Genomic DNA, 15,181 nt, shown 5'->3' with positions numbered 1-15,181 from the left:
ATATCATAAAACTCCAAGAGCAGAAAATGGGCAGAAGTTTCTGTCGAGGCTCAAACAAACCCAACTAGCATCTAGGAGGACACGGGTTCCATCCCTGGCCTCACTCAGTGGGTTAAGGATCCGTATTGCCATGAGCTGTGGTGTAGGTTGCAGGTGCGACTCAGATCCTGCACTGCCATGGCTGTGGTGTAGGCTGGTAACTACAGATATGATTCCACTCCTAGCCTGGGAACTTCCATTTGCTGCAGGTGCGGCCCTAAAAAGCAAAAAGAAAAAAGAAAATATCTCTGGGAATTCCTATTATGGCTCAGCGGAAACGAATCTGACTGGCATCCATGAGGATGCAGGTTCAATCCCTGGCCTTGCTCAGTGGGTTAAGGATCCGGCGTTGCCATGAGCTGTGGTATAGTTTGCAGACGCAGCTCGAATCTGGTGTTGCTGTGGTGTAGGCCGGCTGCTACAACTCTGACTCAACCCCTGGCCTGGGAACCTCCGTATGCCGTGGGTGCAGCCCTAAAAAGATAGGAAAAAAAATCTCTGACATAAATAGTAGCATTGTTTTCTTAGGTCAGTCTTCCAAGGCAATAAAAGCAAAAATAAGCAAATGGGACCTATAAGCTTTTGCATAGAAAAGGAAACCATAAGCAAAACAAAATGACAACCTACAGATTGGGAGAAAATATTTGCAAACGACAGGACCAACGAGGGCTTAATTTCTAAAACATGCAAACAGCCCACACAATGCAGTAACAACCCAATCAAAAAATGGACAGAAGAGCTGAAAAGACATTTCCCTAAAAGAAGACATACGGAGGGTCAACAGGCATGTGAAAAGATGCTCACCATTGCTAATTATTAGAGAAATGCAAATCAAAACTAAAATGACATATCACCTCACACAAGTCAGAATGACCATCATTAAAAAAATCTACAGGGAGGAGTTCCCGTCGTGGCGCAGTGGTTAACGAATCCGACTAGGAACCATGAGGTTGCGGGTTCGGTCCCTGCCCTTGCTCAGTGGGTTAACGATCCGGCGTTGCCGTGAGCTGTGGTGTAGGTTGCAGACGCGGCTTGGATCCCGCGTTGCTGTGGCTCTGGTGTAGGCCGGTGGCTACAGCTCCGATTCAACCCCTGGCCTGGGAACCTCCATATGCTGCGGGAGCGGCCCAAGAAATAGCAACAACAACAACAACAACAACAACAACAACAAAAGACAAAAAAAAAAAATCTACAGGGAGTTCCCGTCGTGGTGTGGCAGAAACGAATCCATCTAGGAACCGTAAAGTTTCGGGATTGATCCCTGGCCTTGCTCAGTGGGTTAAGGATCCGGCGTTGCCGTGAGCTGTGGTGTAGGTCGCAGACGCGGCTCAGATCCTGCACTGCTGTGGCTGCAGTGTAGGCCAGTGGCTACAGCTCCGATTGGACCCCTAGCCTGGGAACCTCTATATGCTGCAGGTGCATTCCTAAAAGACAAAAGACAAAAAAAAAAAAAAATATCTACAAATAATAAACACTGGAGAGGGTGTGGAGAAAAAGGAACCCTCCCACAGCATTAATGGGAATGTAAACTGGCAAAGCCACTATGGAAAACAACATGGAGTTTCCTTAAAAAACTAAAAAAAGAGTTGCTTTGTGACCCAGCAATCCTACTCCTGCGCATATATCCAGAGAAAACTCCAATATGAAAAGATACATGCAGGAGTTCCCATTGTGGTACAGCAGAAAAAAATCCAACTAGGAACCATGAGGTTGCGAGTTCAATCCCTGGCCTCACTCAGTGGGTTAAAGTTCTGGCGTTGCTGTGAGCTGTGGTGTAGGCTGGCCACCATAGCTGCAATTCGACCCCTAGCCTGGAAACCTCCATATGCCATGGGTGCAGCCCCCCTCCCAAAAAAGACACATGCACCCATGCCATAGCAGCATTACTTACAACAGTCAAGACACAAACCACAGACAGACAAATGGATATAGAAGATACGGGGGAGTTCCCTTGTGACTCGGGGGTTAACAAACCCAACTAGGAACAATGAGGATGCAGGTTTGATCCCTGGCCCCACTCAGTTGCCATGAGCTGTGGTGTAGGTTGCAGACACGGCTCAGATCCCAAGTTGCTATGACTGTGGCGTGGACCAGTGGCTTCAGCTCCAATTCGACCCCCTAGCCTGGGAACCTCCATATGCCGAGGGTATGGCCCAAAAAAGAAAAAGGAATAAAATAAAAAGTGAAAAAAGATGTGAAATATATACACATACACAATGTAGTATTACTCGGCCACATAAAAGAATGAAATAATGCCATTGGCAGCAACATGGAAGGGCCTAGAGATGATCATACTAAGTGAAGTAAGAAAGAAAAAGACAAATACCATAGGAAATCACTCATATGTGCAATCTAAAATATGATACAAATGAACTTATTTACAAAACAGAAAGAGATTCACAGATACAGAAAACATATTTATGGTTACCAAAAAGGAAAGGAGGTAGAAGAAGGATAAGTTAGGAGTTTGGTATTAGCAGATAAAATCTCCTATACATGAAATGGATAAACAAAAGGACCTACCATATAGCACAGAGAACTATACTCAATACTATATTCAATATGCTGAAATTGAAACAAATAATAAATTATAATGGAAAAGAATCGGAAAAAAGTATACATACATACATGTATAAAGTATATATAAGCATATATTATAAATATAAATACTTTTCCTTTTTTTTTTGCATTTTATAGGGCCACACCTATGGTATATGAAAGTTCCCAGGCTAGGGGTCGAATTAGAGCTGCAGCTGCCAGCCACAGCCACTGTCACAGCAACACCAGATCCGAGCCTCGTCTGTGACCTACACCACGACTCACGGCAACACTGGATCCTTAACCCAATGAGCGGGGCCAGGGATCGAACCTGCATCCTCATCGATCACAGTCGGGTTTCTGTTGAGTCACAACGGGAACTCAATATATATAGAAATACTGTCTGTACACAAGAAACTAACACAACATTGTAAATCAACTATACTTCAATATTTTTAAAATTTAAAAATTACATATAAAGAAAAAAACAAAAAAAACATTACTTGTAGAGGAACCTGGAGGACTCCCTCAACCCAGTCATCAGTGATCCAAGTTAATAAGACTGGTAAGAGGATAAAATCAACATCATGTGCCTCCTGAATTGGTGCCTCTTGACATGGTGCTCCAAGAAGAATACACAGCGTTGCTTCTGTGGTATTCCCATCAAAAAGTATAATCTGGAATTCCTGTCATGGCGCAGCAGAAACAAGCCCAACTAGGAACCATGAGATAAAATATTCAAATTTAAGGAATCCAGATGAAAGAAAACAACAACAACCTGTGACCAAGGTCCTGACCCCTGATCTTCAATGATCTGAATCCATATAACTATTCTTACAATTTTTTTTTTTTTTGTCTTTTTGTCTTTTCTAGGGCCACACCCAGAGCTCATGGAGGTTCCCAGGCTAGGGGTCTAATCAGAGCTGTAGCCTCGGCCTACGCCAGAGCCACAGCAATGCCAGATCCAAGCTGCGTCTGCGACCTACACCACAGCTCACGGTAACGCCGGATCCTTAACCCACTGAGTGAGGCCAGGGATTGACCCCGCAACCTCATGGTTCCTATTCAGATTCATTAACCATTGAGCCATGATGGGAACTCCCACAACTTTTCTCTAAATCCAAACCCATGTCAAAATAACCCAGGTCAGATCAGTTAGGTCAAGTTTTCCATTTCAGCTTGTTGCTAGTGCGCAAGCTAGGGAGACACAAGAGCTTGGGGCAAAAAGTACCCAAAAAGAGTATTCAGGGGAGTTCCCGTCGTGGCGCAGTGGTTAACGAATCCGACTAGGAACCATGAGGTTGCGGGTTCGGTCCCTGCCCTTGCTCAGTGGGTTAAGGATCCGGCGTTGCCGTGAGCTGTGGTGTAGGTTGCAGACATGGCTCGGATCCCGCGTTGCTGTGGCTCTGGCGTAGGCCAGTGGCTACAGCTCCGATTGGACCCCTAGCCTGGGAACCTCCATATGCCGCGGGAGCGGCCCAAGAAATAGCAAAGACAAAAAAAAAAAAGAGTATTCAGGGAAGCACCAAGGCTTTCACTGATGCCCAGATAAGTCCCTGTGAGCTTCTAGCTAAGAAAATAATGATAATATAACAGCTATCATTTAGAGAGCACTCAGTATGTGTTAGGCTTACTGCTTCAAATTTACCTTCATACACAGCCTCTTAAATACTCAGTATCCTACAATATTTAACCTCATTATGAAGCCAAGGCACACAGAAGCTAAGCAACTGGATCCAAGTCACGTGATTAACAAGTGGCAGGATGAAAATTTGATTCCAGAGGCCTAGCTCTAAAATCCATTCCCCTGGACAGAGAAGTCAGGTATATATTCCCCCACCCCCATTTTCCCTTGCCTGTATAGGCTTGGTCCTCTAGAGGTGGACAGCCTTACACTGGAGGATGGGGGTACTTACCTGCACAGTAGGGGTTACTGGGGTTGAAGTTCAAGGCAAATTCATGGGAGACCTAAGAGCAAGAGTGAAAATGAAGTTCCTTCCCCATCACCACTTTTGTGCTACGAAAAAGGGCATCATGGTATACACTAAGTATCTTATAGGAGCTATTTATTCCTGAGCATTTGTTACACACATGCCTGCAAGGATGCCTTCCTGCAACTCCTCATAAAGCTAAGTGCCAAGCAGCAAGTTTACCACATTCCCCAATATCAGGACCTGAAACTAAATACATGAGTAGGAGAGGGGAAGAGAAAACTCACCTGCCAGTCAGGGGGTACCTGAGCCCCAAATCCAAATGCTGGGAACAGCTTGTCCCTGTGGGAAGACAATGAGTCGGGGAAGAGGCAGTGAGAGGACTATGAGCACAGAGGCTGAAAGAGTGGGGGGAGGGGCGCAAAAGACAAAGTTACTTACGAGTCATAGTCCTGAACCACGCTGCCCACACTCCACAGTGCTGTCAGGTACTCATTGACCCCTGTTGGGCTCAGGTAGTGCAGAGAATCAGGTGAGGAAGGATCTCCATTGGAGCCTGTGAAGTCCATGCCCACCTGGGAGGAAGGGAGAGGGTGAGCTGCAGGACACCTTGAACCCCAGATCAGTTCTCTTGTCCATGATAAAGCAACTTACAGTGAAGTTGATTTGACAGCCTCCCATCACATAGTCCAGGAATGAATACTCTGTTTCTACCTGAAGATGAAACCAGGGTCAGAGCTGGGATGAAGGGGTTGGGACCATGGCACTTAGGAGTCAGACACTGGGACACATGAGCTACTGTCATACCTGACAAATCTTGACACGGACTATTCCAGAGTTCTTGTAGCTTTTCTTTTTCTGCTGTTTCTCAGGGTGGATGCATTCAAAGTCAGCCTGATAAGGAAAGAATAAGTAGGATAGAAAACTTCCAGAGCATCAGCCAGGACTGGAGCTGCCCTGTCCTCCCTGTTCTCCTGGGGCTGTGGCCCTCTCAGCCCACATCAACACCCCTGCACTCACCGGGACTGCCTGCAGTTGGGCCAAGGTAGTGTGGAAGGTACCAATGAGATCATGTGAACCATCACTGTCATAATCCGAACATCGCACCTGGGAGGGAAGGTGTGTGTGTATATAAAAGACCCGGAGGCAGGTGGCAGGTGAGAATAAATCCCTCCCCAGGCTCTCTGCTCAGTCCATTCAGGAGGCAAGCTCCTCACCTGGATGGGTGTACTGGGGTCTCCCCCACAGAAATGCTGAAAAGGAACAGAGAAGCGCTTCCAAGTAGGGTTCAGGTTGTTCTTGATGACCTGAATGTGGAGCACAAGGCCTCCAGTGAGCTCTGGGTTGGCACGTGGGGAGCTGCCATCCTTCCCTACCCATATGCACTCTCTCTCCATGAGTGACGAGCCCCTGGAGATTCTCTCTTACCCCACCACACCCAATCCCAGATCACCTCACACCTCTGATCTGTATGCCAGGTGCCATTTCCCATCACCCTGGCGGAAGAACTCCAAGAATGGATCTGATTTCCCCAGGAAGTCCTGTCAGTAACACAGAGATGCCAGTTAGAAGATGCAGGCAGAGACAACCACTATGAAAGACCATTATTCACCCCACCCAACACACAATCCCTGTCCACCTAATTCTTGAACCCCAGAGCTTGCTTCCACACACCTTCTTATCTAGGTTTCTGGCCTCTACCTCCATGGTCACTACTCGACTATCCTTCAACTCCTGAGCTGAGACCTAGATCAGGGAGGCAAGAAACTTTATCATCTCATGAATTCCTCATTGATATAAGCACCCCTACCCACCTGGTAGAAATTTTCCTTACCGTGATGGTCCCTCGCCCAGCAGGTTTTCCAGGCTTCAACATCAAGGGTAGAGTTAGTATCTGGCTGGATACAATCTGGGACAGGGCAGAGATGGACAGGATATCAAGATCTCAGGCAAAGTTAGGTCCTGGTTAACCTCCACATCCAAGTTCCAAGCAGGCTGGGTTATCCGACAGGGCTCTTACTTATATCTGTGTCTGAAGGATTCTAACCCCTGGCCCTACATACCTGTCCTAGGGAACACTCAGCCCCTCCTAGGAAGTCATCATCCCCCAGCTCAGGCGTCTTATTGTCTATGTCATAGATACCAAATCGGAGTTTTTGAACCGTTTCAAAGTGGTACTCAAGCTGCAGAGTCTTGGAGAACTCAGGGCTCGAGCAGTTCCGTACTCGCTCTGTACGGCCAAGCTGTGGGCAGAAGCCAATAAGCATTACAGTCATGGACCCTCCACTCCAAAACAGCCCTAGCCTCCCTCCACAACTCTCACCCAGTGGTCCTCTCACCTCAGCCCAGGTGCCCCCTCCTACATCCTGTAAAAGGACACAGAGTGGGTCAGACTTGGAGCCGATGTCCTTGTCAATGAGGTGGTCACATGAAATGGACAGCTGAACCAAGGTCACGCAGTGGGCCATCTGAGGAAAAACGACCCGAATCAGGCACTGAGGACCCTTTTCCACCCTTCCCTGACTATAGGTCCCAAATTGTAAAGCTGCCTGGCTTTACCGAGGCAGGATTGAGTTTGTGTCCACTCCTATTGACACCCAAGGAAAAGAAGGCTCTATAGCTTCTATACCCCTCCAGTCCCCTTGCGTAAGCTCAGCGGGATGGGACATGGTGGTTACGACCAACGCTGGTCCATGAGTTTGATGGGAAAATGCAGAAAAAGCGTACTCGCCTCTATCAACAACTCTGACCTCAAATTAGTCCCCACCCCCACATTGGTTCTAATCCCAATAATGCTCCCCAGACTTGGATCTCCAGCCCTCAGAAACCAACGAACCTCACTCTGATGCCCTTATTAGCCCCAGATCAGGTCTTAATTCAAGTTCCAAACCCAGCAATGCCCCAAACACAACCATGACACAGATCCTGCTCCCCAAAGTCTCTTCCTCATAACGACATTCCGCTAACCACGGGGCCCTACATCTTGGGGTAGAGTTAGGATCTCCACACTGATTCTCCTAGCCTCTAATCAGCTGCTTATATCCAAGTCCTCACAATGTACACTACCCAGTCCAAGCCATCATAATCTCTCACTGGACTTGTGGAACTGCCTTTTTTTTTTTTTTTTTGGTCTTTTTGCCATTTCTTGGGCTGCTCTCGCAGTACACGGAGGTTCCCAAACTAGAGGTCTAATTGGAGCTGTAGCTGCTGGCCTACACCAGAGCCACAGCAATGCGGGATCTGAGCCGCAACTGAGACCTACACCATAGCTCACGGCAACGCCAGATTCTTAACCCACTGAGCAAGGCCAGGGATTGAACCCGAAACCTCATGGTTCCTAGTTGGATTCGTTAACCACTGAGCCACAACAGGAACTCTGGCACTGCCCTCTTTAATAGGTCTCCCTTATCCTATGCCATCCTCATCTCTACTCCCTTATCCTCACATTAACAGGCTATTCTCAACACAGAAACCAGAGTGATCCCATTAAAATGTGATTCAGGCCATTGTCATACCTCCCCCCAAACCCAATAATGATTTCCCATTGCTTAAAAAAAAATTCAAACTCTACAATGGCCTACAAGGTCTTAAATGATTGAGATCTCGGTAACTTATCTCCTAACACCACACTTGCTCATTCCATTCTGGCCGCACAGGTCTGGTTGTCATTCTTCAAATAAGCCTGTTTCGACCTCAACACCTAGAATGCTAATGCTCTTCCTTCAGGTACCCCACACAGCTTGCTGTTCCCTCACACCCTCTAGGTCTCTATTCAAAGTCATCTTCTCCATTTTTTTTTGTTTTTTTTTTTTTGTCTTTTCTTGGGCCGCTTCCCACGGCATATGGAGGTTCCCAGGCTAGGGGTCTAATCGGAGCTGCAGCCACCAGCCTACATCAGAGCCACAGCAATGCGGGATCCAAGCTGCGTCAGACCTACACCACAGCTCACAGCAACGCCAGATCCTTAACCCACTGAGCGAGGCCAGGGATTGAACCAAAAACCTCATGGTTCCTAGTCAGATTCGTTAACCACTGCGCCACGACGGGAACTCCTCATCTTCTCCATTTTGAAGGAAAAGGCTCTCCTTTCCTGGCCACTCTAAAATTTCAACCCTACTACCACTTACATATCCCATACCCATGTCCTATTTTCTTCTCTTTACCATTTATCACTGTCTAATATTCAAACTAAATACACATGTTTTTCCCACTGGAATGTAAATTCCATGAGGGAAGGGATATTTGTTCTGTTCACTGTTCTATCTCAAGCATCTAGATAATAAATATTTGCTCAATGAAGTCCAAAGAGCCATCTTCAGCCTTCACTCCCAGCTCAGCCATCTCCAAACTCACTGTAAATCAAACAGCACCAAGATGCTCCGATTCATCCATTTCCTCTGCTAGAAACACTATCTTCTTACATGGATCGCCATGACCCCTCCTCCTAAGTAACCGGAACCGTTATCCTCAGGCTCCTCCCTAACCCCCCTATGTTCCCCCTGACCGATACCACCTGCAGACCATCTGTACCAAGAGTGCATACAAGGTCAGATCTCTCACCCAGCTTCACTCAATGGTATTCCTGGTTTCCTGGCACTACACTCAAGGATGCCTCCAATCTCAACCTCCTATAAACCGACCTTCAGTCAGTCCTTACCCCAACCCAGCCCACCGTTAGTGCTGCTGTCAGCTTCATGCCTCATGTTCTCCATCTCAAATGCTGTTATCAAGCAAAACTGGAATGATTCTTAGAGTATTCCTTCACATATTGTCTCTCCATAGCACCTCAGCCTCTGCTTCAATGCATCCAATGATAGAAAACCCACCATTCTTATTATCCAGCCATCAAAAACCCTGCTTCATAAAGCCCTACCTAAGGAATTCCCACGGAGGATAACAGGATCGGTGGCGTCTCTGCAGTGCCAGGACACATGTTCAATCCCCAGCCTGGCACAGTGGGTTAAGGACCTGACATTGCCGCAACTGCAGCATAGGTTTCAACTATGGCTCAGATCTGATTCCTGCTCCAGGAAATCCATATGCTTCCAGGCGGCCAAAAAAAAAAGTCCCACCCAAACCAACCCAAGTGTGTTGAACTGTCACTTCTACACGTTGTCTTATTTCTTCCCCAACCTAAAATTCTACAGGAAAACCTTACTCCATCTTCCTGAGAACTATCTGATCCCTGGAAGCAGTGAATCCCCAGCTAAAATCTAGAGAAACAGCCCCAGCTCTTTTGCATATTACCACTAGAATGTGGCTTTTAGACTTCTGACCAGCCTGATCATCACTTTGGAGGTTCCACAAGCATCCAGGGTACAACACATACTCCCAAGGGAGGGAGGGGGACCACAACTTCCCCCAAGTCATAGTCTGACTCCATGCTTCTCACCTCACATACTCTCTCAGGCAGTGTTTGCACAGTATGGAGACAAATGAAGACACATTTCACTATTGCACAGAAGAATGAAAAACCTGAGGCAGCTTAAATATCTGTCAATTAGGTGGTGACTAAGTAAATTATGGTACATTCAAACAATGGAATGCCAAGTAGTAGGTAAATAAACAGGCAGAACTGTATTATACTTCTATCGTAAGAAAAAATAGTTACAAAAAATGGCAAAAAGTATATAACCCCATTTTAAACTTCAACTATATGTGTACATACAATTGGTTTAAATACATACACAAGATAAATACGCACATGTAAAAAAGAGAAGACACACCAAATAAATTCAACTTTCATGTACACCTCAGAGGAGTAGAATAAAGGTGAGAAATTTAATTCTATATACTTCTGTATTGTTGCTGTATTTTATACTGCTTATTTTGTATTTTTAAAAGGGACTCTAGCTTTTTGCCCTAATCCACATCTCAAGTCCTCCTGATTATTCATTCTAAGCCCAAAGCCTCTACACCATCAGTTCAACTTCTACCTCACTTAGGGCTTCACTGTTTCTTGCCTCCTCCCTAGTTTTTCCATCCTTATCAGTGCCTAGTCATTCTTAATTCCAGCTTCCAGAAAGTCTCTACTCTAACTAGCAACCATGTTTAGCTGCCCATGGCTCTTAGGTTTAAAGCCAAACTCCTAGCACGGCCACCTTAGGGCACAACTCCAGAATGAACATTTATAAAGAATTAAGTAACTATGTAATAGGATGACACTGTATCTGTAATTTAACCTTCAAAGCCCTTCTTAGACTGTTCTACCTCCTGTGATTTTACCACTCACTCAACTAGTCAAACAAACCTATTTTAGGTTCCTCAAACACACACATGCTAGTAATACCTGACTTTCCTACCCAGCAAATACCTTTTCATCCAAGATTATGCTATGACATTAATCCTTCATGAAATCCTGCCCATGTTTCCCAGGTAGGATTTATTCTCTCTCCTCTGGACAACTGCAATGGTTTCTTCACCAGTTTTTCACATAAGCACACGTGTACGTACGTATATACACAAACACACTGCCTGTCAGCCCAACAGAAACCAGCTCATACCATTTCTCTGATTAAAACTTTAGAATGGGTTTCCAAACACTCAAAATAAAATCCAAAGTTCTCTCCATGGTCTACAAGGCTCTGCAAGACCTGACTCATGCCTAAACATCTAGTCATGCAAGTATATTCCAGCTAGGTTTCATTTCTGATCCACATATACTCAATATCAATCTCATTCCCCATCTCAGGGCCTCTGCACTGTCTTCCCCATATATGCTCCAAAAAATAAGCTGCATTAGATAAGATCTATGTCTGGTTTGCCTTTCTCTATACCTACAATACCTACAACAGTACCTACTCTATACTAGGTACTCAGTAAATATTTAGTGACTTAATACTGAAACCACTACATTGGGATTTTCATTTCTGTCTACCCTCATAATCTGAGTTCCTTGGAACTAGGGCTAGGTATTATATCTCTATCCCTAATACTAGTACTTAGTTGGTACTCATAAGCATTTGCTGAATAAATGGTAAATGTGCTTCTGCTCAACTCAAACCTTCATGCCTTTTCTATTTGAACTGATGCCCAGCAGTAATATGGAAGTTGTAGTCTTCTACGACTGAGCTTTAAAATTTAAGTGCAGGACTCAGAACTCAATGTTAAATGTCAATTTAAAAACTGACCCCAAAAATGATCTGATACTTCATAAAGGAAAATACATGAACTGGGAATAAGCAAAGGCAGAAGTGATCAATGACATTAGTCATCGGGGAAATGCAAATTAAAACCACAATGAGATACTATTACATACTTATCACATCAGCTAAAAGTAAAAAACCGACAACACCAAATGTTGACAAGGAATTCTCATACCTTGTTAGTGAAAGAATTAAATGTACCACTATAATGGTCTGGTGGCTTATTAGAAAACCAAACATATACCTAGTCTGAGAGCACTTACACTCTAGATTTTTAGCCAAAAGAAATAAAAACATTATGTCCACAAAAAGATTTGTACATGAATGTTCATAGCAACTTTATTTATAATAGCCAAAAACCTGAAACAACCCAAATGTCCAGCAATGAGAATGGATAAACAAATCGTAATATGTATGCAGATGTAATAGAAAGCTACTAAGCAGAAAATAGAAACTAACTATTAATATCTATAACACAGATGAATGTGAAGCATAAAATGCATAATTACACTTAGAAAGTTTAGGACAGGCAAAACTTTTGGTTTTGTCTTTTTAAGGCCACACCCTCAGCATATGGAGGTTCCCAAGCTACTGGTCAGATCAGAGCTATAGCTGCCAGCCTACACTACAGCCACAGCAACACCAGATCCGAGCCGTGTCTGCAACCTACACCACAGCTCATGGCAACGCCAGATCCTTAAGCCACTGAGTGAGGCCAGGGATCGAACCCGCATCCTCATAGATCCTAGTCAGATTTACTTCTGTTGAGCTACAGTGGGAATTCCAGGACAGGCAAATCTAATCTACGGTGAAAAAATTCAGAATAGTGGTTGTTCTTCCCCTGTCCCCCAGGGGATGGGCAGGTATTAAGTGAGAAGAGGCAGAAGAGAATTCTAGGGAAAACATAAAAGTTCTTTACCTAGATAGGAACATGTGTCACAGGTGAATTTGTCGTTTTCATCTAATATATACATCTTACTGTATGTAAATCTTATCAGTCCTCCTGCCCCCCAAACCCATCAACAAATATTGAACACAAGGTAAGGCACACTGAAATGTTTTTAAGTGAAGTGTGTTGAAGCTTTGCAACTTCTTTGAAATACATCAAAAATTAAAATGGTTTATTGAGGGAGTTCCCTGGTGGTCTAGTAAGTTAGGTTTCAGTGCTTTCACCACTGCCACACCAGTTCAATCCCTGATCTGGGAACTAAGAACCCACATCAGACTGCTGCAAGCTGCAGCCAAAAAGAGAAAGAAAGAAAAAGGTTTGTTAAATGGTGAAACAAATACAGAAAAATTTAAATTGTAGAATCTAAATGGTAGGAATATGGGAATTCACTGAATAATTTTCTCAACATTTTTGTATGGTAAAAGTGTTCATAATAAAATATCTGGGCAAAACTTAAATGGAGGCCTCCAGTTTATCCCTGATAAAGACTTTATTGTGCAGTATAAGAGTATTAGCAGTACTTAAGTGTGGTGGTAAGATTACAGGCAACAACTGTAATCTTCCCCTCACTCTGTAACTTCTCAAAGAGCCCAGAGAGAGATGCTTTTGGTCTGGGGCAAACACATGCAGAGGGCCAGGAGTTCTTCCTGAGCTAGGCCCCAATTTCTGGCAGACTAGAGCATTCTTTTCTAGTCTGTTACCATTTCTAACACATTCTCCACAACTAGCCCTAGACTTTTTTTTTTTTTTTTTTTTGTCCTTTTGGGGCAGCACCCATGTCAGATGGAAATTCCCAGGCCAGGGGTCGAATTGGAGGTGTAGCTGACAGCCCACACCACAGCCACCATAATGCAGGATCCGAGCTGTGTCTGTGACCCACACCATAGCTCACAGCAACGCCAGATCCTTAACCCACTGAGTGAGGCCAGGGATCGAACCCGTGTCCTGGTGGATACTAGTTGGGTTCGTTATCGCTAAGCCACAACGGAAATTCTGGTCCTAGTCTATTTTCAGTTTCTTCTCGGCTTAGACTAAAACCCCAACCAGAGTGCTGTGGGCCCATGTGTTTCTCAGCATATGAGGCAGGATTCCATTCTGAAAAGTTAGAGCCTCCTGGATAAGTATGGGGTTTTTTTGTTTTTATTTTTCCCACAAATCTGAGTCTTTTACCTTCTCATTGGGATTAGGAACTCTTACAAGCAAATCTTTTTGGCCACACCTGCAGCATGTGGAAGTTCCAGGGTCAGGGATTGAAACCAAGCCACAGCAGTAGCCCGCGTCACAGCAGTGACAATGCTGAATCCTTAACCCACTGTGCTACCAGAGAACTCCAGCAAATCTTTATAATGTGTAATTTTTTAACTTTTGAGTCATATTCTCTTTAAATTATCTACTGCATGGAAGTATTCATCTCTCCCAAGTCTTGTTTATCTCCTTTAAAATCTACCTCTGTTTGGAAATCTTCTGTAATGAAAACTCTTAGTTCAGGAGTTCCTGTGACGCTTAGCGGGTTAAGGATCTGGCACTGTCATTGCTTACTGCAGTGGTGTGGGTTCTCTGGTCCAGGAACTTTTTCATGCTGTGGGTACCAAAAAATAAATAAAGCTCCTAGTCCATGTCACTTTTTTGTCCCTTTAACAGCTATATACTTTATACTAGACTCATTTACTTTTCATCTAGTGTCATTAATCTCATGGAATTTTTCAGCTTCCTTTATAGGACTGGAATTTTTTAAAAAATTACTAAAATAATCACATTTGAATGAGTCAATAAGAGAAGTCTTAGAAATTTTTTCATTTATTCTTGTCAGAGAGATCTGGCTAATACTTGCCAGGCCTTTGTGCACTCTCTTCCTTTTGTCTGGCTGTACCTTTATCAGGCTGAAGTTCTCAGGCAAGGGATCAAACTTGCACCATAGCAGTGACCACAGCTTGCACCCAAGCTGCTGCAGTAACACTGTATCCTGAACTTGCTGTACCACGAGGGAACACCTGAGTACTCTCTTCTGAATCAGCATATCTTGCCTGGATGTCTGTTAATAGTTTTTCTTTTTTAGGGCTGCACCTGTGCCATATATACAAGTTTCCAGGCTAGGGGTCAAATCAGAGCAGCAGCTGCTGGACTACATCACAGCCACAGCAACTTGGGATCTGAGCCACATCTGCAACCTATACTGCAGCTTTGCAGCAATGCCAGATACTTAACCCATGAGCAAGGCCAGAGATCAAACTAGAATCCTCATGGAGACTATGTCAGATTCTGAACCTGATGAGCCACAACAGGAACTCCTGTTAATAGTTTCTTAACCGTTCTCCCCCATATCTATCCTCAAGTCCCCTCTGATCTGTTTTCTATGTTTTTTGGGGTTTTGTTGGTTTTTTTTTGTTTTGTTTTGTTTTTTGTCTTTTTAGGGCCACAGCTACGGCATATGGAAGTTCCCAGGCTAGGGGCTGCATTTGGAGCTGCAGCTGCTGTCCTATACCATAGCCACAGCAATGCAGGATCTGAGCCACATCTGCAAACTACACCACAGTTCACGGCAACACCAGATACTTAACCCACTGAGCAAGGCCAGGGAT

General features: G+C 44.6%; 1 protein-coding gene across 10 annotated transcripts in view; it reads right to left on the bottom strand.

The window, feature by feature from the left end:
* Positions 1-15,181, bottom strand: part of LOC125122635 (copine-1) — a 41,502-nt gene that overhangs the window by 1,827 nt on the left and 24,494 nt on the right. For 9 of the 10 annotated variants that reach the window (XM_047771220.1, XM_047771223.1, XM_047771218.1 and 6 more), the window contains 12 exons: positions 6,848-6,976; positions 6,572-6,751; positions 6,343-6,417; positions 6,183-6,254; positions 5,969-6,049; positions 5,726-5,815; positions 5,529-5,615; positions 5,316-5,402; positions 5,163-5,222; positions 4,950-5,083; positions 4,796-4,850; positions 4,494-4,545 (listed from right to left, as the gene is read on the bottom strand). In XM_047771220.1, the coding sequence (XP_047627176.1) occupies positions 4,494-4,545; positions 4,796-4,850; positions 4,950-5,083; positions 5,163-5,222; positions 5,316-5,402; positions 5,529-5,615; positions 5,726-5,815; positions 5,969-6,049; positions 6,183-6,254; positions 6,343-6,417; positions 6,572-6,751; positions 6,848-6,976 (1,102 nt within the window). Of the gene's footprint in view, positions 1-4,493; positions 4,546-4,795; positions 4,851-4,949; positions 5,084-5,162; positions 5,223-5,315; positions 5,403-5,528; positions 5,616-5,725; positions 5,816-5,968; positions 6,050-6,182; positions 6,255-6,342; positions 6,418-6,571; positions 6,752-6,847; positions 6,977-15,181 lie in introns of those variants that run through there. The other variant, XR_007133871.1, reaches the window with a different exon arrangement.

The sequence above is a fragment of the Phacochoerus africanus genome, chromosome 3, assembly GCF_016906955.1.
Source record: "Phacochoerus africanus isolate WHEZ1 chromosome 3, ROS_Pafr_v1, whole genome shotgun sequence".
Lineage (NCBI taxonomy): Eukaryota > Metazoa > Chordata > Mammalia > Artiodactyla > Suidae > Phacochoerus > Phacochoerus africanus.
Note: the sequence above shows the minus strand (reverse complement) of the source record. Positions and strands in the feature narration are given on the sequence as shown.